This window comes from Chenopodium album, chromosome 12 (assembly GCF_948465745.1).
Source record: "Chenopodium album chromosome 12, dcCheAlbu1.1, whole genome shotgun sequence".
In the NCBI taxonomy this organism is placed as follows: Eukaryota; Viridiplantae; Streptophyta; class Magnoliopsida; order Caryophyllales; family Amaranthaceae; genus Chenopodium; species Chenopodium album.
Genome location: NC_137845.1, coordinates 3,531,017 through 3,554,035, shown reverse-complemented (window position 1 = coordinate 3,554,035; position 23,019 = coordinate 3,531,017). Strand labels below are relative to the sequence as shown.

Genomic DNA, 23,019 nt, shown 5'->3' with positions numbered 1-23,019 from the left:
CACCTAAATCAGTGGTATATGCACTTAATAATAGTAGTAGTAGTAGTAGTAGTAGTAGTAGTAGTAGTAGTAGTAGTAGTAGTAATGTTGAAATCTGCTCTGTTCGGCTCGACTCTGCTCTGCTATCCTGAAATTTACTTTGCTTTGCTTTGCTGAAATTTAATCTGCTCTGCTCTGCTGACACCTACTATGCTCTGCCCAGAAGCTCAAAAGAAGAGGGCCTTAGTTTGTATGGATGTTTTCCCACAGAATATTATTGCTTTGATATTCAACAAATTAAATGGCTAATTAACAAAATTATCCCCCGTTGCTTTATATTATAAACATTAAATTAAATATACTTTTGAAAATGGAATTAAGTTGGAAATTCATGATCAAATCACATACATATCGGTGTAATAAATATTATTTTATCCTTAATATTTCGTTTTTTAGCTTCTTATACCGTCTAATTATATCTATAAAGTAGCATATGAAGTAGAATGATAGAAACATAGATATAACAAACATAAAATATGGAGAGAGCAAATGAGGTTCTACAATTGAGGTCGGACGAGTCAGAGATGGTTTCACAAATCGTGGTTAACCCACACGAGCCCCAAGTTGGACCCAGTTTCTATGAAGATTTTGCCCTTAGAGGCATCCGAGTCGACCGAGTTCAACCCGGGATGGTCTTCTGCACCTTCAAGGTCCCTCCTCGGCTAATTGTAAGCTTCCTTATAAACCCATCAAATTACTATCATTCATCTATGAATTTTATTTATTGGATTTGGTTATTATTAAATGATTATACAAAGCCGGTATTGAATTATTGGATTTTTGTAGGGTATTATAATCTAACGAAAAAGTGCTAATTTGTGCTTAAATTAACCCAGAAATATTGAAATCAGATGGGTATTGATCTCTTAACTCTCTATTGGTTTCAAGTATGTAATCCTGAAGCTTCAGTTTATGGTTGTATTTCAATTAACAACTTTGTTGTAGTTTTTCACAATTTGGGTTTTGAAAAAATGCTTTAGAAATAATGTGTATGATTTTGTAGTGGATAGATTGGTAATTTATGATTATAACTTGCAATGATGTGGAAAATGTGGTCTTTTTGAAACATTTACTCTAGGCTTGAAAGGAATTAAGCTGGGGGCATTTGGACCTCCTTAGACTAGCTCATAGCAGGATCGGAATCCGACGGTTTTTGTTGTGTATTGTATTAAGGTTGTATTGGATCTTACTTGGTGAGCTTAATGATGATACTTTGATAGTGATATGGTGTCTTCACTTTTGGAGCCAAAGAAAATAGTTTTAAGGGTTGTTTCTGTTTTCAATCGACTTTGATGGTGGCGCCAAATGTTAATTCTTATAATTATGATAGTGGTGATTGGTGCTTCCATTCTTATTAGCTTGTTAAAATTTTGATTTTCTGGAATACATGGCAATGTCGGAAGCCTGTTGATCATAAAGGGTTTTCCAAGTGGCTGCTTTAGCAAATGTTTTCTATAACTTGTTAAGAATTAGAGGCTATGTTTGACCTTTTTCTATGATTTGCTACTTTTATGTTTGAATGTTAGTGTGTGTATATATATCAATACATTGATCAATAAGGTCGAGAGTCATTATTCAATTGTGAAGGTTATCAAATTTTGTCTGTCATTATATTAATACAAAGGGAGTGCCTTTTTTCAGCACTCACATTTATGAAAAAGAATGGTTCGTTCCTAGCCGACTGAAGTATCATCAGTAGAATAATATTGGGCAACATTAAGGCTGTATCAGACCATCTGCTTAGAAATTAGTATTGATACAAAAATGGTATGTGTCAGGCATTACGGAGTAATATATTTGATTTTGTGGTTAGGCATTGTTTGCCTTCTTTCAGTATATGATGTCTAAGGTTGTTAACTTGCTATGGGTTGTTGCCGAGGATAAAAAATGTAGAAAGATGAATAAACATTTGGGACAACTATGAAACATAAACCTTTTCTCACTGATTACTGTGTTTAATTTAATTTAATTCTTACAAGTGTTGCCTTGCTTGTCATGTCAGGTTCTTGGCGGTTTGCTACCTTAGATTTTTCTATTATTTTGTCATGTGTAACTTCAAGAATTTGATTAAAGCCTAAAAGAACTCTCTTCTAGCATGACTTGTGCAGAGTTATGCTCTTTATTCGTTGGATTCAGAATTCTTTCATGCTCCATGCTTAGATACCTTTCATTGGATGTATGAGTTTCCATAGGTGTCAGCTCTTATTCAGTTCTTAACATAACTTATTGCAGGACCGAACAGGGAACCTGGCTGGTGGTGCAATAGCCAATCTCATTGACATAGTTGGTAATGCATTAATCTATCGACTTGGTCAGCCTATGAATGTATCGGTCGATATGTCCATCTCATATCTGTCAAATGCAAAGCTTGATGTAAGTAAGCATTGTTTTGCTATAATATGGAGTTTGCATGTTTATATTTTTAGTTTGGTGATGACTGCTTGATGGATCTAGGAACAAACCTATTGATCTGAAAAGGATAGAGTGAATTCTTTAAGACTGAAATTGAGTTCCTGTCCATATTAATTACCTAAAGCTGCTGAAGCTTGAATCTGAAGTTGGGATGTGGAGTTTGTTTCTTGAGTTCTTATATCTCAACTAATTAGTCGCCTTATCTTTGATGTTCTTCTTTAAGGCACATATTTAACATGTTTGGTCTAAATATTGGCAGGATGAGCTGGAGATTACATCAAAACTTCTAGGGAAAATTGGATCTGTTTCTGGAACTTCTGTAATCATCAAGAATAAGGCGTCTGGAGAAATTATTGCTGAAGGACGACATTCGTTGTTTAGCAGACTGAAGAGTAAAATCTGATACCAATACCATGACTTTTATTATTCTTGTACTTGAGTGTCTATTGTTTTAATTCCGATGCTTAACTATTGCATTGGATCTCACCTGTTCACTGATCCTAGTGATGTTGTGGTTATTATGATGTGTGTAAATAAGGAGTCACAGATAAATAGAAGTTAGGAATTACAACTTTAAAAGAATTTTACTTTTTTCATGCTTTTGTTTGAAGTGCTCATTAGTTTGTACAAACAACTTAGATTCTGATGGATTTTTTAAACATTTGCAAAATTTTAATGCAATGAGTAAGTTTAGGGTTTGAGCTTGATTGATGATGTTAATGAATACAACTCATTAATTTCTCTCAGACCTCCCCCCCCCCCCCGGCCCCCCCCCCCCCCCCCCCCCCTCTTCCTTTGCGTGAATTGCGTTTTGGGAACGTGTAGTGGAACTCTTTTGGATTAATTTAGTAATTAGGTAGCAATGCTCCATGAATTAGGCAACACTTGTATAAACATTATAGCTCAGAGAATATTTGAGCTAGGATAGCTGATTCTTAGCTTGAATGCCTTGAAATCATTCTTGGTAGACTAGAAGAGTCAGTGATTCCCTCGGGTCTTTGTAGTTTGGAAGCATATTTCATATATTATGCAGGATCATCGTGTATTATCTAGTGAGAAGACCTCTACTACAGAGATCTAACAATGAGACCAATACATCTGCATCTTCTCTATTTTTTAGGTTTATTACCTTTGTGGATATTTTTAGTAACTTCAGTTAGTCTTGACTCTCGAGTGTTTGTTCTCTCAGTAGAACTGTAGAGTCAACAGCCCCAGGGCAGCCTGGGGGATCAACTAATCGATGAAACTCTTCCTTCAGACTCCCGCTGACATGAACCCGGGAATTCAAGGCGAGCTCTAGCTGAGCCACAACACACCCTTCTTGCTCTGTTTTGTTGCTTTTGTGTGCTGAGTTATGGATTTGCTTATAATGACTGTATGATGGATTTGTGTCATGGAATACCTATCTCAATGGAAGTAAGTAGTGCCGCCGCTGGTTAATGCCATTGATATAACTCTTTGATTTCTCACATTTTGCTCAAGTTTTCTCCATTCTCATACACCATTGTTTTTAATTTAATTTGATCAAACTTCAACCTTATATACATACAATAATACACTATAATTTTAAATTTGATTTTGATCAAATATAAATGCATTATATGGGTCTTCATAATACTATGCATTTTATTAATATATAATTTTAATATTTTGCTTCCATACAAAATTTAAAATATATATTCTTTTTTGATTCAAATGAAGTACAAAGACCAAAGAATAAAAAAGCAAACAAAAGCAAACTACGACACCTAGTTACAGAGGAATAAAGCGTGGCATTGTCACATTCCTAACATCATCCTCTAAAATACGATTCAATTCTACCGGATAAAAAAAAAACCACAAATAAAATTATACAGTGCCTTGATAAAAAAATGCTACTGCAAATTTTTTTTTTTTTTTTTTTTTTGAAGTGAATTTATTCTTTCGATTAGATCTTAAATGAATAATAAAGTCCGATAAACTTAAACATTTAAGTTGGACAACTAATTACTCCGTAAAAAATTAAAACGATAAGAACACAAAGAAAACGGGATTAGGCTCCTTTAATCCACTTTACTATTCCAGTTTAGTACGTACAATTATTGTACTATAAAAGTTTGAAACACAATTTCTCTCTCCTCTACCAACCTGAGTCTGCACTCTGAGCAACCAACCATGAACACCTTTGCCTCTCCTCCAACCTTGAGCAACAAATTCCATTTTCCCCCAATTCCACCATCTTCAAACCCTAATTTCCTCTACTTTTCCAATCTTTCTCTCTCCTCCGCTCAATTCGCTCCTCCTTCCATCACCAGACGCTCGATTCTTCCTCCCTTCCTCGCCGGAACTCCGTCTCCGACTTCGCCGGCAATCAATCTCCGACATGGAACTCCGTTGTTACTCGCAGGTAAAACTAGGGTTACTCCCGGAGATTCTCCCTTCCTCGCCGATAATGGCGGAGGAGAGAGAATGGAAGCGCCGAGTTTTTTGGAATTTTTGACGTCTGAGAGAGTGAAGGTGGTGATGATGCTGGCTTTGGCTCTCGCTCTTTGTAATGCTGATCGTGTTGTTATGTCCGTCGCCATTGTTCCTCTTTCTCTTTCTCATGGTTGGAGCCGAGCATTTGCTGGCGTTGTTCAGGTCATTCATCTTTGATAACTCCGAATTAATTTTCTGTATTTCGAATTTCTTTTTTCTTCTTTTAATTATCTTGATTTTCTTACAATTTTAACAATTCTGCAGGTTTCAATTACTTGATTAATTTTTGTGTAAGTCTTGTTTCCATTTTTGAATATGTATGATGGATAATTTGTTGTCATTGCTTTCACTTGTGATAATATTGAGTAATTTGGACAATTTTCATGGATACGTGAAACTACCTTGAGTTGCTTGCTTGTTTAATAGTTTTGCAGGTTTAAATTCGTTGTTCAATTCTTATTCAATGTCATATTTCTGGATTTGTGTGTATATTTTTCGGCATCATTTTTTACTTTATTGATAGCTTGTGAGTTGTGACAATGTCGATTTTTTTTTCCTAACTTTACAAATCACTGTTGTATTTTTTTATATTGATAACTTGATAAGCACCTGCTTTTTTCATACCTTTGAATTTGTGCTTTAGGAAAGTTAATATCTCAATTTAAATGCGATTATCGTTGTATTTAAAGTTTAATTGCTCTCCTTGTTCCGAAAACACGTACGCCTTCCGTCCTCTTTTGATAGTCTCTCGTGGACAAATTTTAGTCCCAAAATATTCACCCCATTTGCCTTTTTCAACAACCATTAATATTAAATTTTTACCACAATTCCCTCCAATTTGCAACAATATTTGTGCAAATTTAACTTTTCCATGTAAATTTTGTTTTTCCATGTACTTTTATTACTTTCTCTCTCTAATTTTTTGCATACCCAATGTCAATTTACTTTTTCAATGTACTTTATTCTTATTTATGTTTATTAATTCCCGTGAAAAATACCCATAAGGGACTATCAAAAGGGGACGGAGGGAGTAGTATTTTGCTCCTTATGATATCACTTACCTGGAGGGAATGTTAAAGGTCGATTACAAAACAGTTCAATACTTATGGATTGATCTATATAATACAAATTGAGTTAGTCCATTGGATAGAAGAGTGGGATGCATGGTGGAATTCCTCCTGTGCCCTACATCTACTAGTTTCTTTTTGGTCTATGCATCTCAACATTTTTCGTGCACCTAAAAATTAAGGAAAATGGCTGAAGTGCCTAAAGATTTAATTCTGTGGGCCATTCAATATGAATGATTAGCTTTGTTATTAGCAAGACAATAGTAGTGTGACGATTTAATGAAAACTCATATAAAAATTTAATGTACGACTAACACAATAACTTAATATCACCAATTTAGAATTTAGTCTCAAGTAAAATTAAGAATAAATGTTTCTTGTTTCTATTGCTGCTGCTACTGCTAATATAAGTTACTGTTGCTGCTTGCAGTCATCTTTTTTGTGGGGATACCTTGTATCACCAATAGCAGGTGGAGCTCTAGTGGATTACTATGGTGGTAAAGCTGTCATGGGATGGGGTGTTGCTTTGTGGTCCTTTGCTACTTTTCTTACTCCCTGGGCAGCTGAAAAGTCTCTCTGGGCTCTGCTTGCCATGCGAGCTATGCTTGGCATTGCAGAAGGTGTAGCTCTTCCTTCGATGAACAACATGATATCAAAGTATGGATACCATGTCTATTTTTTGGAATTTGATGTTTACTGGTCATTTATATCCTGCTTCAAACTTTATGATTTATATTTCTTGTTTGTCGTTTTGTGCACTCAGTAATGCAATTGTGAGTAACAGGCTTCTCTGTTTGAACCCTTTTCTTTCCAGATGGTTTCCTAAAGCAGAACGAGCACGAGCTGTTGGAATAGCAATGGCTGGGTTTCAGCTTGGTAGTGCTATTGGACTAATACTTTCTCCAATCCTAATGTCCAATGCCGGTGTGTTTGGACCATTTGTGATATTCGGATTATTTGGATTTCTCTGGGTTGTTGTATGGCTGTCTGCTACTTCTAGTATTCCAGAGAGAAGCCCTCAAATCTCTGCGTATGAACTAAAATACATACTAACAAAGAGGCAACAATCTGCTCCATCCAATGCCGGGAAGGCACACAAAGCTAGAGTGATCCCACCTTTCAAGCGGCTGCTGTCTAAGCTTCCTACTTGGTCACTTATGGTTGCCAATGCTATGCATAGTTGGGTAATGATCTAGATCTGACCCTCTATCTTAGCATTATATATGTCATTGACTGCTTTGCCTAATACAGCAAAATTATGTTTTTATCTCCTTGCTAAGGCAAGTAATTTTTTTTTTTCTTGTGCAGGGCTTCTTTGTTATTCTTTCCTGGATGCCGTTGTATTTTAACAGTGTGAGTATTAAAGTTTGGCTTTCTGTGTGTGAAGTCACATATGTGATGTGATTTTTCTTTGAATGGTTATTTGAATGTGGTTGCAGGTATATCATGTTGATCTTAGACAAGCAGCATGGTTTAGTGCTGTTCCATGGAGTATGATGGCACTTGTGGGATATTTTGGAGGTGCTTGGTCAGATACATTGATCCAGCGTGGTTTCAGTATCACTTTGACCAGAAAAATCATGCAGGTTGGTGCTTATTTATATCTGCATTTCAATCATTTTGTGTGATAGGACTCCTTTCTCTTGCTGTACAGATATTTAGAATTGAGTGCCTATATATTCTTCTTATCTAGTTGATTTAGTCCTTTGAAACCATTTTTCTTAACTTTGTATAAGTAGCCGTGTTAGTCAAAGCAATTTCATACTTGTATTGTAGTCGACTAGTTGTGCTTCGACTTACTCTGTGTCAAGGAGGATTGGTTCTCATAAATAGTCATTGGTCCGGATGAATGTTCAGTGCTGAAAGGAACTTTTTGTGTTCAACTGAGCAACTGGATTTGGTAATTCTGGTGTGCTATATCTAAGTCAGGATAATCTTGGTGCCTAGCAAATATTACAACTTGTCTGGTAAATTTGGAAGGAAAAAAAAAAGGAATGGGGGAGTTTCCTATGTTTGGCTTTAAAATACATATGGACTTGATAAGAAGAGAATGGAACCCAAAGGAATATAAGCTTACAAAGTTTCAACTTTCCTTTCCTCCCAAAACTGGAGGTATTTGGAATGAAAGAAAAACTAAATAATGTAAACCTTATTTCCTTTCCATTATACTACTGGTAATAATTAACCTAACATTGGAATCCCTTCAATTTCTTCAATAAAACCCAACACTGAAAAATATAATTATTTGCCTTTTTATTCCTCTCTTCCCTTCTTTACCTTTGCTTTACTAAATATATACGAAGGACTCGATATCAAACAAGCTGTTAATACAATTGTTAAATAATTCTGTTGGTTTGACATGTAGCATAATTTTTTTAGTTCTACTCCCTTTGTCTTGCCATAATTGATAAAATGGTCCTCATCCTAAAACTTTATGCTGTAAACATAAATTTTGTGAGAATTTCAGCATACTTGGTACTTGCAACGATCCTGTTTAACTTGTCAATTGAATACCTGTTAGATTTCAAGTACTCTTATGTCTTGATCTGTTTGCTTCATCTTATACTTTTCATTACAAGTATATTTTATATGGCCTCTCTAAAAGACTAAAACGGTCTAAATTGAAATTGTTTGTTATGCAGTCAATAGGATTTATTGGCCCTGGCATTGCTCTTATTGGTCTGACTACCGCAACTAGCCCATCTATAGCTTCTGCTTGGCTCACATTAGCTGTTGGACTAAAGTCATTCAGTCATTCTGGTTTCCTTGTTAATATTCAGGTTTGTTGCTTCTGAAACTTAAATTTTTTTGTATCAGTGCCATTCAGTAATTTGCTCGCCCAATTTCTAATGACATTGTATTTTTGCTCTCTTCTGATACCAGGAAATTGCTCCACAATATACTGGCATATTACATGGTAATTTATTTTTATTATTTATTTAATGTGTTATCCAGGAATTTTAAGATTAAGATGGCAAAGATGGGAAATTGACTTTTTTTTTTTAATCTGTGGATTTCTGGATTCTAACTTGATTCAATTTGTATATACAGGGTTGGCAAATACAGCTGGAACGTTCGCTGCAATTCTAGGAACTGTTGGGGCTGGTTATTTTGTTGAACTGTTTGGATCATTCAGAGGATTTTTATGGCTGACATCACTTTTATATTTTCTCGCTGCTTTATTCTGGAATCTATTTTCAACTGGAGAGCTTGTAAATTTTGATACATCCAGTAAGTGTTATACCTTTGATGATTTAATAAGCACATTTCCAGTTTTTCACTATTCAGTAGCTTCGTCACGACTGTTTCATTTTTTTTGACAAACTCCGTCTATTCTTTGAATTTCAGATTCTTGAACCTGATTCTAAGGTTTGGTGATACCTATCTGTAAATATCATGGAATAAACATACAGTTGAAAAGGCATTTAGAAGACAGGTTCTGCGACATCTCTTTAATAATCCCAAAGCACTGAAATGTCTGAATCACTCCTGCAGCAAATATCGAAATTCATCATTCATGCATACGTGATCAACTGTATAATTAACTTATTGCCACGTAGATACACTAAAGAGGCTATCAGCAGCAGTGACCCTTGGTGTCTTGTATAAACTTCCCAGCTCCCTCCACCAGTCGAGGAATGATGATCGGACTCTGGGAGTGAACAACTAGGAATGATGATCGTCTGATCGGACTCTAGGAGTGGACAACTTATGACTTTCCGAGGTACTCTACCAATGGCTAGGTGTTTAATGAAAATACCACTAGTATTACTGGTCAATGAAAGAGACTTAAAGCAGGAAACATGTTCTATTCAAGACGTGGGGGCCTAGTCCTGTTGCAGTTATTTGGGACCCTTGACAACTTGTTTTCTTTAACTCGTGTTTGAGAGTTAATAGAATACCTCGAAATACGGTTGTACATAAAATTAAGTAGACCTTTCAACTTCTTTGACTAGCTGTATTTATTCAACAACTTATTGCTAGTTGGCTTTGCAACTAAGGATTGATCTAGTCATTCTTTCACCAAATTATTATACTATCATTAAAAGAATATCTCTACCAAATTGTGGAATTTATGCATAAGCAAATCATTATAATATATCTTCATCTTTTAGATCCAAATAATTTCTAGTATTATTTTGCCTGGAGAATTTAACTTTTGTCGCGAATGAAGAAATCACCTCTCCCTTCTCCCAATTCCCAGCATGGAAACCAGGAGAAGAAGTCTCGTTTATACCAATTTATAAGGAAAATTACTATAAGTTGCACAGCTTTTGGGTCCGAACCAGAAAGGGAAGTCCCAGAACCAGAGCAATCTTATGGAAACAAGAACTCGAATCAGATTCATAGCAACTCATGTTAGTCCTCAATCACCCTTTACATATTCTCTGTTCTTTTTTTTTTTTTTTTTTTTTTTTTTTTTCCCTTTCTTTCTTTGGGTTACTGTCGATTTCTCATTATTCATGAAGGGATGCCCAGTTTATAACGGTTAGGAGCGCCTTTCTGTTCGTAGAGGGGACCTTCTGGTTTATAATTTGTGATATTAGATGCAATACTCAAATTCACTTGATTATCTTGATGGTGTGAATTTTTGTGGTTAATGCTCTGTTGTTAAGTTTGTAAAAAAAAAAAAAAAAGAGATAGCGTTGATTGTGCTCACATTTTACATGTTCTATTTCAGCTGGGTTTTCCACAGGAAGCAAAAATAAAGGATCTTCAGGGCAGCCAGATTCTTTTAATTCGTTGGGATCAGTAAGTGGAGAGGTCTATGGCTCATTGAATTTTACTCTTCATGATATCAAGAAAGCTACAAAGAATTTCTCTCAGAATAATGTAATCGGAGATGGCGGTTTTGGGACAGTGTATAAGGGACAGCTGAAAGATGGAACTGTTGTTGCCATAAAACGTGCCAAAAAGGTAAAAACATAAAAGGCTTAACATCTAATGATCATCAACTAACTCAAAGATTGTTATGCCGGTGATATGCTGATTGACTTGCGTGATATGTGGCAGGATGTGTATAATATGCGCACAGCACAAGAATTCAAGAGCGAAGTCCTAGCATACTCAAAGATAGAACACCTAAATTTGGTGAAGTTCTTTGGATATCTAGAGCACCCGGATGAAAAAATTATTGTGGTTGAGTATGTTGGTAACGGAACTCTCTTCGACCTTTTACATGGTAAGTCATTAGCCATAAGTTCTCCAAGTATATTAATGATGAAATTCTATCCAGTATTCATCAAATAAAAAAAATTATAGGTTTATAATGATGGCTATTATATCGGTGAATAATGGTGTTATAATCTGATACAGAATGTTAGCTAATGCTGGTACATTGTCCTAGAACATTTAGTCTTCCCAAAATGAAAATCTAACCATTGCAGTATGCTGTGTCCTCAGTGAGCATGTGTTGCATATAACGCCTTAATCTATTTTAAATCTTCTGTCTGAGGAAGTTGACTTTGTTTGAATTGCAATGCAGGTAATCGGGGACTAGTGCTTGAGCTTCCTGAAAGACTGGATATTGCTATTGATGTAGCTCATGCAATCACATATTTACACAGTTATAACGGTAGGTGCATTTCAAGCTCCAGAGAACCATTTATCCATTTTGAACTTTATGCTGGACTGTATTTGGCCTTAGTCTGGATTACAATTATATCATACATGTTCTTTTTATGGATTTTGATATGAAGACAAATCTTCAAACATTTTAAGAACTCTGATTGTGAACGGATAATTCAATGCTGTTATATACATATACTTTGTACATTATTATTTTGAAAGCAATTCATTTCCAGAAATTACAGAAGCAATTTTAGTTGGTACTACTGTCTGATTCCTGAGTGCTTACTGTATTACTTAAATTCGTTTATAGAATTATTTTACATTGATTAAATGAATCCCTCTTTATGTTGCTTCTGCATTTGACAGATCCTCCAATTATCCACAGAGATATAAAAGCATCTAACATTCTCATCACAGAGAAATTTCGAGCTAAAGTAGCAGATTTCGGGCTCGCTCGATTTGTCCCAGATGGTGCAGATGTAACCCACATATCTACTCAGATCAAAGGGACTGCTGGATACTTGGATCCTGAATATATGAAGTCTTATCAGTTGACTGAAAAAAGTGATGTCTACTCTTTTGGTGTATTGCTTGTTGAACTCGTGACAGGAAGACACCCAATTGAACCATTGAAAGGGGTCAAAGAGAGAGTAACCACAAGATGGGTGAGCATCCTAGTCAACTCTCTTTATTAATTTCTTAATAAAGCAAAAGTATTAATGATCTACATTATATTTGTATCTTATGACTTCCTTACTTCATGCAACGTATTTCAGCTTTAGTAACTAATATGAAAAAACAGTCCAACTTGGTAGACTTATTTTGATATCATAACACAGTTTTTTTTACCCTGATCATTTTTAATTTTTTTGTCCAATTTTGGTCATTTAGAATCAACAATAAACAGCTTAACCCAGTAATAAGACTATAAGAGATTCTCCTCAGATTCAGACTCTTATCCAGTAACCAGTTTATTTGGAAGTGCCGTGTTCAGTTTAGAAATTTCTGAATGTTCCTGAGTTACCTCTTTCTTTGTCTTAATCTCCGATTGGAGTGACTTCCAATACTGTATTTCTCTGTTTATGCAGCTTAGATTATAGGTAACCTGATTTGAGCGACATCTATTTGGCCCAACGCTACATCAGACTTTAAATTACCGGACATGAGAACTCAATTCCTCTGATTAGCCATATGTTTCTGTATTCGTCTTCATGAGCAATCTTCTAATATGCTGCATGTCACTTTAGTTTCACATGAAATCAATCTTCATAAAAGATTTAAGGATCACAAAAGCAAAATATTCTAAGGATCATAAAATAAATGTTATTCATCTTAAGCTTCATGCCATGAACCCTCGTTTTGCTAAGTTAGCTAAGCTAATCTCTTTATGCAGGCAATGAGCAAGCTAAGAGAAGGTATGCCAGTGCTGGCAATGGATCCTAAGCTGAACAGAAGTCCGGCATCCATCAAGGTAATCGAAAACATTCTCGAAGTTGCCAAAAAATGCACTGGGCCAATTAGGCAGTCTAGACCATCCATGAAGGAGTGCGTCGATGAGTTATGGGCTATTAGAACAGAACTTAAAGAGGGAAATCAGCTGAACTACTCTGCTTCTCATAGATCGGTCGATATACTTGAAAAGGATGCAAGAAAGATACGCCAAGAATCTTTGGGGATTGTAGGAGAGAGCTACTCTTTTATGTCTGCATAGTCAAATTGTGAAGGGTGTCATGTAAATTCTTGAGTTCTCTTTATATCTAGTATAGTCCATTTCATAATTTGCAGCATGCAGAAGGCAAATGTTAATTAAGAAAATTTTGATGTATAGATCGATTTGAAATGTAATTTACTTGTGATTTTTGTTACGAAGACTGTTGGCTTCCTGTAGATTTGAAATGTAATTTTATCTCATTTGGCTTGAAGGATCATATACTCTATGATAGCTCGACTGTCATAACAACCTTTGATTTTGACGTGTTTAAAGTAATTATCCTAATAAAAGCATCAATAGGGACTATTACAACTTTACAATAGCTACTAATTAATACGAGTTTGAAAAACTAGTACCAATGTACTTAGTATTTAATTCAATAAGGATTATTGCCTATTAAGGGTTAATATTCAAAATCGGGTATTAAAATTTAAAAAGATATACTTCCCACTTTCTTACAAAAGTTATAGAAAGGATGATAGTAAGGACATTTATTTTCACTTTTAAACAAGAAGGTAATATAGTTTAATAGTAATAATCGAAGTAATAATAAGTATTACTATTATTTTACTCAACCTAATACTCGCTCCGTTTCATAATGTTAGTCCCATATACTATTTCGGGCGTTTTAAAAAGATATAACCATATTGAATATATTTCATTTATAACTTGATTTTTTTTTTTAATTAATAATTTGTGGATTAATGACATGACTCTAAGTAAAGAAATCTTTACCTTAAATTATGCAATTATGACTTGTGCTTTTGTAATAAAAAATTAAAAAAGTTAAATAAGGTAAACTAATTATGAATCATGTTGTACTTTAATGTTAGATTCCAAATATATTTCTTTTCTTATTTTATGTGATTGATTCCATATGGCACTAACATTGGATTACTACGTTCTAAAAAAAAATTAAAAAATAAAAATAAAAAATAAAAACTATGTAATAATAATTAAACACTCATAACCTTATAAGGTGGAAATTTTTACAAAAGGTCTAGAATAGAAATGTGTCTATTATTATCATAGAAAAACGAGAGGCTGATGATATTGTACCATTGAAAATAATATCTCAGATTCCAAATTCCACCCATCTCCCAAGTTGGAGGAAGAAGACGATATTACAAATCAATTTCTTCCATACTTGAATAGTTGAATTACACACACCTTTCTATTTTTGCTTGCACTTTTTAAGCAAAAAATAAAAAAATAATTAAAAATATCGTTAAGCGCGCTCTTTTTATACCCTCCACGTGTCCTTCCCAAAAACTTTGGCAATCTCAATATTTTTTCATCACTCAATTTACTCCACACTCTCTCTCTCCTCAATCATTCCTCGTGAATCGAACTGCTTTGAATCAATCAAATTCCAAAAATTTGCTAATTTTTCATTTTTATTTTTCAGAAATTCAATCATATACTGCCAAAAATATCAATTTGTCTGCATTTTCTGCAGTCATTTTCGTCAAATTTCTTTCGCATATTCTTTTTCCATCGTTCTCCAATTTTTCAGAAAATATCTCTGCAATTTGCAATTTAATTTCACTATTTCTTCTTAAATAACGCTTCATTTTTATTTGCTTTTAGATATTATATCTCAATTTTTTTTAATTATTATTGTTTCAGCTGGTGCTTGAAATTCAGTGGAATATCTGGTAAGTTGCTTTTTTCCGTTAATTTTTGTGAATTTGATTCATATTATCTCATTTTCATTGTTCCATTTCATTTTTTACTCCGTAACAGTTATTATCATGATTTAATGTACTTACTTCGTTCGGAATTAACAATCATATTTACTTTTAGCTAAATTTGTCTGATGAAGTTTTTCCGCTATTTTAATGATTTAATGTATTTTAATGAATTTGTCTGATGAATTCCAATGTAATGATTTAGTGTACAATATCTGTCCATAATGTGATTTGAACTAGTAATGCGACAATTATATTCGGACATGATGATTGATTTTATTCATATGTTGAAGTTTGTACATCACATTTACGGTTGATTTTCCAAATGTTGCAAGTGCTTTATAATAGAGGTTTCACTCCCTTGAATAACAGAATAACACAGGATTAATTTCTATATTGTACAGTAAAAGATATACAGCTGATTTAGTATTATACATTTACACAATTTTGTTGCTATATATGCTGACATACAGTCATAAAATCTTGGTTTGTTTTGAATGTTAATCTCGGATATCAACCGAGCATTTATCAGTACATCCTTGGAATGTTTGATGCAAGTTTCAGATTATTTTTACAGGTTAATTTGAAAGTTCTTGTTGATTTTTTCTTAGTTTTATCTGATTAATGTTGTGGCAATATTGTTAAATTCAAGCTGGCAATTTAAGGCTTTTCTTGTTATTTGATGAGGAATGCTTCATATATGATTATCAAAGAATTTGGTTTTTTTTTTTTTTTTTTGTAAAATATTTAGGTTGTTTGAGAGTTAATAAAGATTCATATATATATATATATATATATATATATATATATATATATATATATGTAGGAGTGGATTAACTGCTGCAAATGGGGACAGAGAAAGCCAATGGTGTGTCAAAGCATGGAATTGCTTCGAAAATTCCAGCTGAAGCACATCCTTTATCTGAAGAACCAACTGAAATTGCATCAAACATTAACTACCATGCTCAGTTCAGCCCTCATTTCTCTCCTCTAAAGTTTGAGCCAGAGCAGGCTTTTTATGCCACTGCTGAGAGTGTTCGGGATCGTCTTATTCAGGTTCCAATCTTAACACCCATGCTTTCATGTCATTGGTAGAAAGATCATTTAGTGACATTTTGGGAATGATTAGGGTAAACTCTGCAATGAATATGGTTGATGAATACTCTAAAAAAAATGGATATGTTCAGCTGATCTTAGATGTGAAGCAAAATATTGAAGTGTCTTTAGTCATTTGGGTTAGCATTGCTTGCAGACATTTAATTATTTGACTGATGTAGCTCTGTTTTCTTGAATCGATATCTGCAGCAATGGAATGAAACCTATTTGCACTTTCATGAGGCTAATCCAAAGCAGACGTACTATTTGTCCATGGAATATCTGCAAGGACGAGCCTTAACAAATGCTGTTGGAAACTTGAACATCCAAGATGCTTATGCAGATGCTCTAAATAAACTTGGACATCAGCTTGAGGAAGTTGTTGAGCAGGTATAATGTTAGATGGCCAGATATTGATATCATCAGTGTTGCAAGGAACCTTGACATCGTAATTCCTTAATGTGCCAAATTAGTTTTGCTTAATCATCTCTTATTCTGCTGTCATTGCATGTTTCTAATGTATTTAGTGACTAGAAACATGTGTCATCCAAGTTTTGATACCAACCTTGATTTGAATATCTAATATCTTTTCTTTTTTTTTTTTTCCTCTCTCATTAGCTGTACGCTAATAACATCATTTCTCAGTTGCATAGCTGATTTTTAACTATCTATGAGAATTGTGTAAGCTTCAATAGAAATTTTAACACTTTGCTGAGATGATACCAATTTTCTTTTAGGAAAAAGATGCAGCACTTGGAAATGGTGGCTTAGGGAGGCTTGCTTCCTGCTTTTTGGATTCCATGGCTACATTGAATCTTCCTGCATGGGGATATGGTTTAAGATATAGGCATGGTCTTTTCAAGCAGCTAATTACTAAGGAGGGCCAAGCAGAGGTTCCTGAAGACTGGCTTGAGGTTTCACTAAACCTATAACATTATTAAACTTTTTCTTTTTTCCTTGAAAGATATCATGAAACCCAATTCAAATGTCCTATATCTTACTTTAAACTTCTGAAATTTTGTAGAAGTTCAGTCCTTGGGAAATTGTCAGGCATGATGTTGTATTTCCTGTCAGATTTTTTGGTCAAGTTCAGGTCAATCCCGATGGATCGTAAGTGTCTCTCCAAGATGTACTTATCTTGTTAATTATAAGCATTTCATGAGTAGCTCGTGGAGTTTAAATAAGTACGAGTTATTAACTTGAGACTTAGTAAAAGTCCATGCATATCAACTGCCCTCATTTTATGCTACTCTACATCACCCAGTGTGCAACTTAGTTGTTATGTACATCATCCTCCTCAAATCCCCCCTGACCCCATGTGTAAACCTCTTGTGCATTTCAGACGAAAATGGGTTGATGGTGAGATTATTCAGGCTCTGGCATATGATGTTCCTATCCCAGGTTACAAGACCAAAAACACCATTAGTCTTCGTCTTTGGGAAGCAAAGGCTTGTGCTACGGACTTTGATCTGTTTCAATTTAATGATGGACAGTATGAATCTTCTCTACAAATTCATTCCAGAGCTCAACAGGTGAGTCTAATGAAAGTCCTACACAAGATTTTATAATTGTACTACTTGTAATGTCGTAATATACTGCATGATTTGAGGTCTAATGGGCTTTTCACATTTGCAGATCTGTGCTGTTCTCTATCCAGGAGATGCTACTGAAGGCGGAAAGCTGTTGCGTCTGAAGCAACAATTCTTTCTGTGCAGTGCTTCACTTCAGGTTAAATCTCAAGTTTTTTATCAATTGATGCGCATCTTCTGATTCTGGACCTGTTGGCTTTAAAACATGTTCCACTGAATACTGTTAATAACACTGATGACTTGATGAGCATAACTGAGCAATATAAGCTTGCGATACCACTGTTGTGTTTCTATTGACTGTCACAGCTGACATGAAACATGCTGTTAGGTTGCCACTGCATTCTCTGATGCGAACTTTAAATAATCCTGTGAGATGGGGAATAACTCTGAAGATTTGACATAAGATATAGGTTCATTTGCCAAAGTTTTTCTGGGCATGTTTCACTGCAAAACATGCTACTCAATATTCATAGAAATAGCTATTGTACAGTGTCTAGTATATTTTTTGATGCTCTTATAATGCCTGTGAAGTCAATAGCACAAGACTACTGCCTGTACATCAGGAGAGAAGCTTTGTTATTGCTCAACTATATATATTCTTAGCACTAATGAATACTCCATGTAGGAACCTGGGTAGTTTTGTGCTGGAATCCTGGTGACTAGAAGTTAATAATGCTTAATCTCAGAGTAACATGTATTCACTGAACATTTATTGGAGCAATGGTTAATGATTTTCACTGTATTCTTCTGTACTCTAAAGCATGCCATATGAGACAACTATTTTACTAGTAGATCCTAATATGATCCCTTTGGTCTGTACATTGATTTGACTTCTTATCTACTATTACAGGATATTATTTTCAGATTTAAAGAGAGGAAGGAGGGAAAGACCCCTCTGCAGTGGTCTGAATTTCCAAGCAAAGTTGCTGTTCAGCTTAATGATACACATCCCACACTTGCAATTCCAGAGCTTATGCGTTTGCTGATGGATGATGAAGGGCTTGGTTGGGATGAAGCCTGGGATGTAACAACCAGGTGACTTTCAATTAAATATGAGTCCTGTTTTTCACATATCAAGTGCACTGTTCCATAATGACTGTGAAACAAACTACAACAGGGCCATTGCTTACACAAACCACACAGTTCTTCCTGAAGCTCTGGAGAAGTGGTCACAATCTGTAATGTGGAAGCTTCTCCCTCGTCATATGGAGATCATAACTGAAATTGACAAGCGGGTAGGTCTGTCTGTTTTCTAGCACCATCACTAAGTGCAACATCACTAATCCTACAGTGGCTTTTTGTTTTTGTTTTTTTTTAATGGTGCTACATTGTTATCATTTATCATTACTTATTTAGAAGATGACTTAATAATGAAGGTTTGGTATGGAAAATCAAATTAATGCTGAATGCAAGATATAAATTGAGCATGTGTCCTTGACAAAAAGTGACATTTATTTGGAGTTGAATTGCAAGATGCTACTTCTGGTTTCTTATTTTTACCAAAACCATTGAAATGGTTTTTTGCAGTTTGTGGAGTTGATACATTCCACAAGGCCTGATCTTGAGGACAAGGTTAACTCTATGTGCATTTTGGACAACAATCCACAAAAGCCAGTAGTGCGCATGGCAAATCTGTGTGTGGTGACTTCTCATACGGTGAGCTAGATATTTTTTTTTGAAACCGAGCTAGCTATATATGTATATATTCATTTGACTAAAATTATGAAAATTAATGCAAATAAATTGATTTTGTCTTGGTTCTGTTTGATGCTATACAGGTGAATGGTGTGGCACAGTTGCACAGTGACATCTTAACATCAGAATTATTTGCAGACTATGTCTCAATATGGCCTACCAAATTCCAAAATAAGACAAATGGTATTACTCCTCGACGATGGCTTAGATTTTGCAATCCAGAGCTCAGTAATATCATCACAAAGTGGTTGAAAACTGATGAATGGGTTACGAATCTTGATCTCCTTGTTAATCTGCGCGAAGTAAGTACTATTGAAAAATTGTTTTGCTCCTCTTCTTGAATAATGATGATTGATGCTACACCATATATATGGTTTACAGTTTGCTGACAATGAGGACCTCCAAGCTGAGTGGGCTTCTGCCAAAATGGCAAACAAAAAGCGCTTGGCACAATACATACTTGAAATTACAGGTGTAAGCATAGACCCAAATAGCCTTTTTGACATACAAGTCAAGCGAATTCATGAATATAAAAGACAACTACTAAACATCTTGGGTGCAATTTACATGTACAAGAAGTTAAAGGTATGTACAAGAAATGCATGAATACGCACTAGTCGATACATTGTTTTTAGGTTGTCACAAATACTCCAATGCAACTATTCTTATTCAAGTTGTCCCTTATAGGAGATGAGTTCGGAAGAGCGTAGTAATGCTACACCTAGGACCATCATGATTGGTGGAAAGGCCTTTGCAACATATACAAATGCTAAAAGAATAGTGAAATTGGTAAATGATGTGGGTTCTATTGTCAACACTGATCCTGAAGTCAACAATTATCTCAAGGTAATGAACAGCAAGATATATCACCTCTGTTTGAAATCACACTTGGAATGCAGAAATGCTACTGAAATCCTTTCGTTTTATTTAGTTCTTTTACTTATTTTGTTTAAACATATTCTTGTTTTTCTATTTTGTTGGATATAGACAACCTGCATTACTTCTAGGGAATGTCCAACTCACTAAAATCCATCTTTGTTTAAGTGATTTACTAATTTAAGAATTCCAAACTAGTCTTTAACTCTTTATGGAATTTATCTGTAGCTGTAGATATACGAGAACAGAAGGATTCAACACATTGTTGCACGCTCCTCCACTTTTTTAGTGAACTGCACGACTCATTTGATGTTAATGCGGAACTAATTAGTCATGCTTGTTACAAAATAGTAAATGTTATTTGTCATTTTTAAAATATGGTGTGACCTTGAAAGAACATTTCATACATTCTTCATTGGAGTGGAACTTTGTAGAATAAAAGAGACGATGGATTAAATAATGTGATGATTTTAAAACTAATGTACAAGAATAAGGGGCTACCAATGAGAATTTTCCTTGATTCTATATTTTGTGTGAGCTTCTTTATATAGCAATGATCTTCTCAAGATTTTTACTTTATCTAGTTTTGTATAATTTTCAGATCGTTTTTGTTCCAAACTACAACGTATCTGTGGCAGAAATGCTCATTCCTGGAAGTGAGCTATCACAGCATATCAGCACTGCTGGCATGGAAGCCAGTGGAACAAGTAACATGAAGTTTGCTCTCAATGGATGTCTCATCATAGGAACACTGGATGGTGCTAACGTTGAAATCAGAGAAGAAATAGGAGAAGATAATTTCTTTCTCTTTGGAGCAACGGCAGATGAAGTGCCAAAGCTCCGTAAGGATAGGGAGAATGGATTGGTATCTACTCTCACTTATTGATAATTTCCTGAAACTTTTTGTACTCTGTAGCGATGTGCAATCTTTCTGGATTATGGATACCTTGCTTTTGACCTGAAACTATGGTATTTGATAATGCAGTTCAAACCAGATCCTCGCTTTGAAGAGGCTAAAGAGTTTATAAGATCTGGAGCTTTTGGAAACTATGACTATAATCCTCTCCTCGATTCTCTTGAAGGCAATACTGGATATGGCCGTGGAGACTATTTCCTTGTTGGTCATGATTTTCCTAGTTACATGGATGCTCAGGCTAAAGTTGATGAAGCATACAAGTAAAGTTCCTTGGTTTTTTTTTTTTTTTTTTTGTTATTTTTCGTTGCACATATATGGTTGATATATTGATCTTTTGTCGTAATTTGTGAAGACTGAAGAAAATAAAAACTTCCTGGCTGTAACTTGTAAAAGAGTTGCACCATAACCACACTGATTGCTTAAAGTCACAAATGTGATGTCATTTCTCCTTGCAATTTCTCCTTGCTTCCTAGGTCTTCATATATACTATTACTATGAGCCTAGAGACTTCTCAGCCTTGTTGATAAATACGTCAATTTTTCAGCCTTTTCACCTCCTGGCAAAGCGTTGCCCTTGTAGACTTCAAAGAGCCACCCTACTATACCAACTCAGCATGTTGCCATTCACTTCTTCCCATAATTGATCTGCTACTTAGCTTTGCCAATTTCTTTGTCTACAGGGACCAAAAGAAATGGCTGAAGATGTCTATACTAAGCACTGCTGGGAGTGGCAAATTTAGCAGTGACCGGACAATTGCACAATATGCAAAGGAGATATGGAACATAGAAGAATGCCCTGTAAATTAAAGAGGGTATTTGTTTCTTATTTTGTAGACTCAGTTTTATGTTTTCTTGTCTACTGCAATGTTCACTTAAAATATTTCTATTATCTGCAGGACTGCAGGGATGAAATGATCTGAAGACGTCTAGTTGTCTACTCATTTAGTCATTTGTGTGATGCTGCAAGAATAATTAGTGGCGACTTTTTGGAACTGTTTTATGTACTGAAATATAGATTTAGTAGCACCAGAATGTGCCATGAACAAGTCTTTATTTCATTAAAATAAAGCTAGGCCTAAACCCATATTCATCTAATTTGTGCATCGTCTTTTCATGCTGTTGTTTTACTATAAAGATTATTGATTCAAGATTCCATACCTTTCAATATTTAATTTAATCAAACGCAGAAATTGTCTTCCAGTTGTATAAGCTATATTTGTTCAACAAAAGAAGTTCGCGATGTATATTTACATAATATTTGTACTTTTTAGTATGGATGTCAGCGTAGTTACTCTTAAGTAGTTTTGGACACGAACATTGTTGTTCGTCAATGGTTTGAAGTTGGCCACGAACATTGTTGTTCGTTAATGGTTTGAAGTCAGTTTCATCGAAGTTTGGTTCAAGCTTTGAAATTATTATAGTGCTAGTATCAGACGAGCCAAATTCAAACATGTGGCCTTCGACTTGAAGCTAGTGAGCACATTATTTATGAAAAATATATGCATTTTTAACGAGGCTTTTATATCCTTTACCCCAAAGCCTAAATTATCAGAGGATTCTTTTAATAAATTAAATGACAGATAAAGGATTCTTTTAATAAGATTTACCCAAACCATCAAAGCTGTTGTTATATCCAGAGTACGAACTTTACTAATAAAGAATCGGGTTAAAACTCCAATGCATGATGCATTATTCAATGGAAATCATGTTTCTTTTAACCAAAGCTTATTAAGGAGATTGTTATTTGTAGCTCAACGCGTATAATAGCCCTGGCATAGTAGTTGTAAAAATAATATAATTCGGTGGGTATAAGAACAATTCCAAACATTTTACTTCTAATTCTACTGTTTTCAATAATATGTACTTCGTACTATTTTAGTAGCTCCACAAATAAGAAACCC

General features: G+C 34.8%; 4 protein-coding genes across 9 annotated transcripts; all 4 read left to right on the top strand.

Moving 5' to 3' along the window:
* The first annotated feature begins 507 nt into the window (after positions 1-507).
* On the top strand, positions 508-3,127 carry LOC145571647 (uncharacterized). Of its 4 annotated transcripts, none has more exons than XM_081630672.1 (3): positions 508-689; positions 2,272-2,412; positions 2,711-3,127. In XM_081630672.1, the coding sequence occupies exons 1-3, from the start codon at positions 516-518 to the stop codon at positions 2,852-2,854; spliced, it is 459 nt and encodes a 152-aa protein (XP_081486798.1). In that variant the 5' UTR covers positions 508-515; the 3' UTR covers positions 2,855-3,127. The 4 variants fall into 4 exon arrangements, with proteins under 4 accessions (XP_081486798.1, XP_081486797.1, XP_081486796.1 ...); XM_081630671.1 differs by having other exon boundaries at positions 2,708-3,127; XM_081630670.1 differs by having other exon boundaries at positions 508-707.
* Positions 3,128-4,445: 1,318 nt separating this feature from the next.
* On the top strand, positions 4,446-9,459 carry LOC145570069 (putative anion transporter 4, chloroplastic). Of its 2 annotated transcripts, XM_081629061.1 has the most exons (10): positions 4,942-5,070; positions 5,173-5,198; positions 6,406-6,632; positions 6,790-7,159; positions 7,284-7,328; positions 7,415-7,561; positions 8,618-8,755; positions 8,859-8,892; positions 9,027-9,206; positions 9,324-9,459. In XM_081629061.1, the coding sequence occupies exons 3-10, from the start codon at positions 6,484-6,486 to the stop codon at positions 9,329-9,331; spliced, it is 1,071 nt and encodes a 356-aa protein (XP_081485187.1). In that variant the 5' UTR covers positions 4,942-5,070; positions 5,173-5,198; positions 6,406-6,483; the 3' UTR covers positions 9,332-9,459. The 2 variants fall into 2 exon arrangements, with proteins under 2 accessions (XP_081485186.1, XP_081485187.1); XM_081629060.1 differs by lacking the exon at positions 5,173-5,198 and having other exon boundaries at positions 4,446-5,070.
* A 684-nt stretch (positions 9,460-10,143) lies between these two features.
* LOC145570070 (calmodulin-binding receptor-like cytoplasmic kinase 2) lies at positions 10,144-13,468 on the top strand. Its single transcript, XM_081629062.1, has 6 exons — positions 10,144-10,333; positions 10,657-10,892; positions 10,989-11,157; positions 11,461-11,550; positions 11,913-12,211; positions 12,940-13,468. The coding sequence occupies exons 1-6, from the start codon at positions 10,144-10,146 to the stop codon at positions 13,255-13,257; spliced, it is 1,302 nt and encodes a 433-aa protein (XP_081485188.1). The 3' UTR covers positions 13,258-13,468.
* Positions 13,469-14,537: 1,069 nt separating this feature from the next.
* On the top strand, positions 14,538-22,273 carry LOC145570067 (alpha-glucan phosphorylase, H isozyme-like). Of its 2 annotated transcripts, none has more exons than XM_081629058.1 (17): positions 14,538-14,915; positions 15,775-16,004; positions 16,254-16,433; positions 16,781-16,957; positions 17,068-17,153; positions 17,386-17,575; positions 17,679-17,771; positions 18,483-18,667; positions 18,750-18,867; positions 19,160-19,288; positions 19,411-19,629; positions 19,709-19,912; positions 20,015-20,173; positions 20,805-21,068; positions 21,189-21,379; positions 21,799-21,930; positions 22,015-22,273. In XM_081629058.1, exons 2-16 carry the CDS (start codon positions 15,795-15,797, stop codon positions 21,923-21,925), a joined length of 2,532 nt encoding a protein of 843 aa, XP_081485184.1. In that variant the 5' UTR covers positions 14,538-14,915; positions 15,775-15,794; the 3' UTR covers positions 21,926-21,930; positions 22,015-22,273. The 2 variants fall into 2 exon arrangements, with proteins under 2 accessions (XP_081485184.1, XP_081485183.1); XM_081629057.1 differs by having other exon boundaries at positions 15,700-16,004.
* The last annotated feature ends 746 nt before the right edge of the window (positions 22,274-23,019 follow it).

Bases quoted from the DNA above. Each gene is read 5' to 3' on its own strand.
- LOC145571647 (XM_081630668.1), top strand. From the start codon at position 516: ATGGAGAGAGCAAATGAGGTTCTACAATTGAGGTCGGACGAGTCAGAG. The intron at 708-2,271 runs GTAAGCTTCCTT...AACTTATTGCAG, and splicing joins AGGTCCCTCCTCGGCTAATT to GACCGAACAGGGAACCTGGC. The intron at 2,413-2,707 runs GTAAGTAAGCAT...TCTAAATATTGG, and splicing joins TGTCAAATGCAAAGCTTGAT to CAGGATGAGCTGGAGATTAC.
- LOC145570069 (XM_081629060.1), top strand. From the start codon at position 4,606: ATGAACACCTTTGCCTCTCCTCCAACCTTGAGCAACAAATTCCATTTT. The intron at 5,071-6,405 runs GTCATTCATCTT...TGCTGCTTGCAG, and splicing joins CATTTGCTGGCGTTGTTCAG to TCATCTTTTTTGTGGGGATA. The intron at 7,329-7,414 runs GTGAGTATTAAA...ATGTGGTTGCAG, and splicing joins TGCCGTTGTATTTTAACAGT to GTATATCATGTTGATCTTAG.
- LOC145570070 (XM_081629062.1), top strand. From the start codon at position 10,144: ATGAAGAAATCACCTCTCCCTTCTCCCAATTCCCAGCATGGAAACCAG. The intron at 11,158-11,460 runs GTAAGTCATTAG...ATTGCAATGCAG, and splicing joins TCTCTTCGACCTTTTACATG to GTAATCGGGGACTAGTGCTT. The intron at 12,212-12,939 runs GTGAGCATCCTA...CTCTTTATGCAG, and splicing joins AGAGAGTAACCACAAGATGG to GCAATGAGCAAGCTAAGAGA.
- LOC145570067 (XM_081629058.1), top strand. From the start codon at position 15,795: ATGGGGACAGAGAAAGCCAATGGTGTGTCAAAGCATGGAATTGCTTCG. The intron at 17,576-17,678 runs GTGAGTCTAATG...TCACATTTGCAG, and splicing joins TTCATTCCAGAGCTCAACAG to ATCTGTGCTGTTCTCTATCC. The intron at 17,772-18,482 runs GTTAAATCTCAA...CTACTATTACAG, and splicing joins TGTGCAGTGCTTCACTTCAG to GATATTATTTTCAGATTTAA.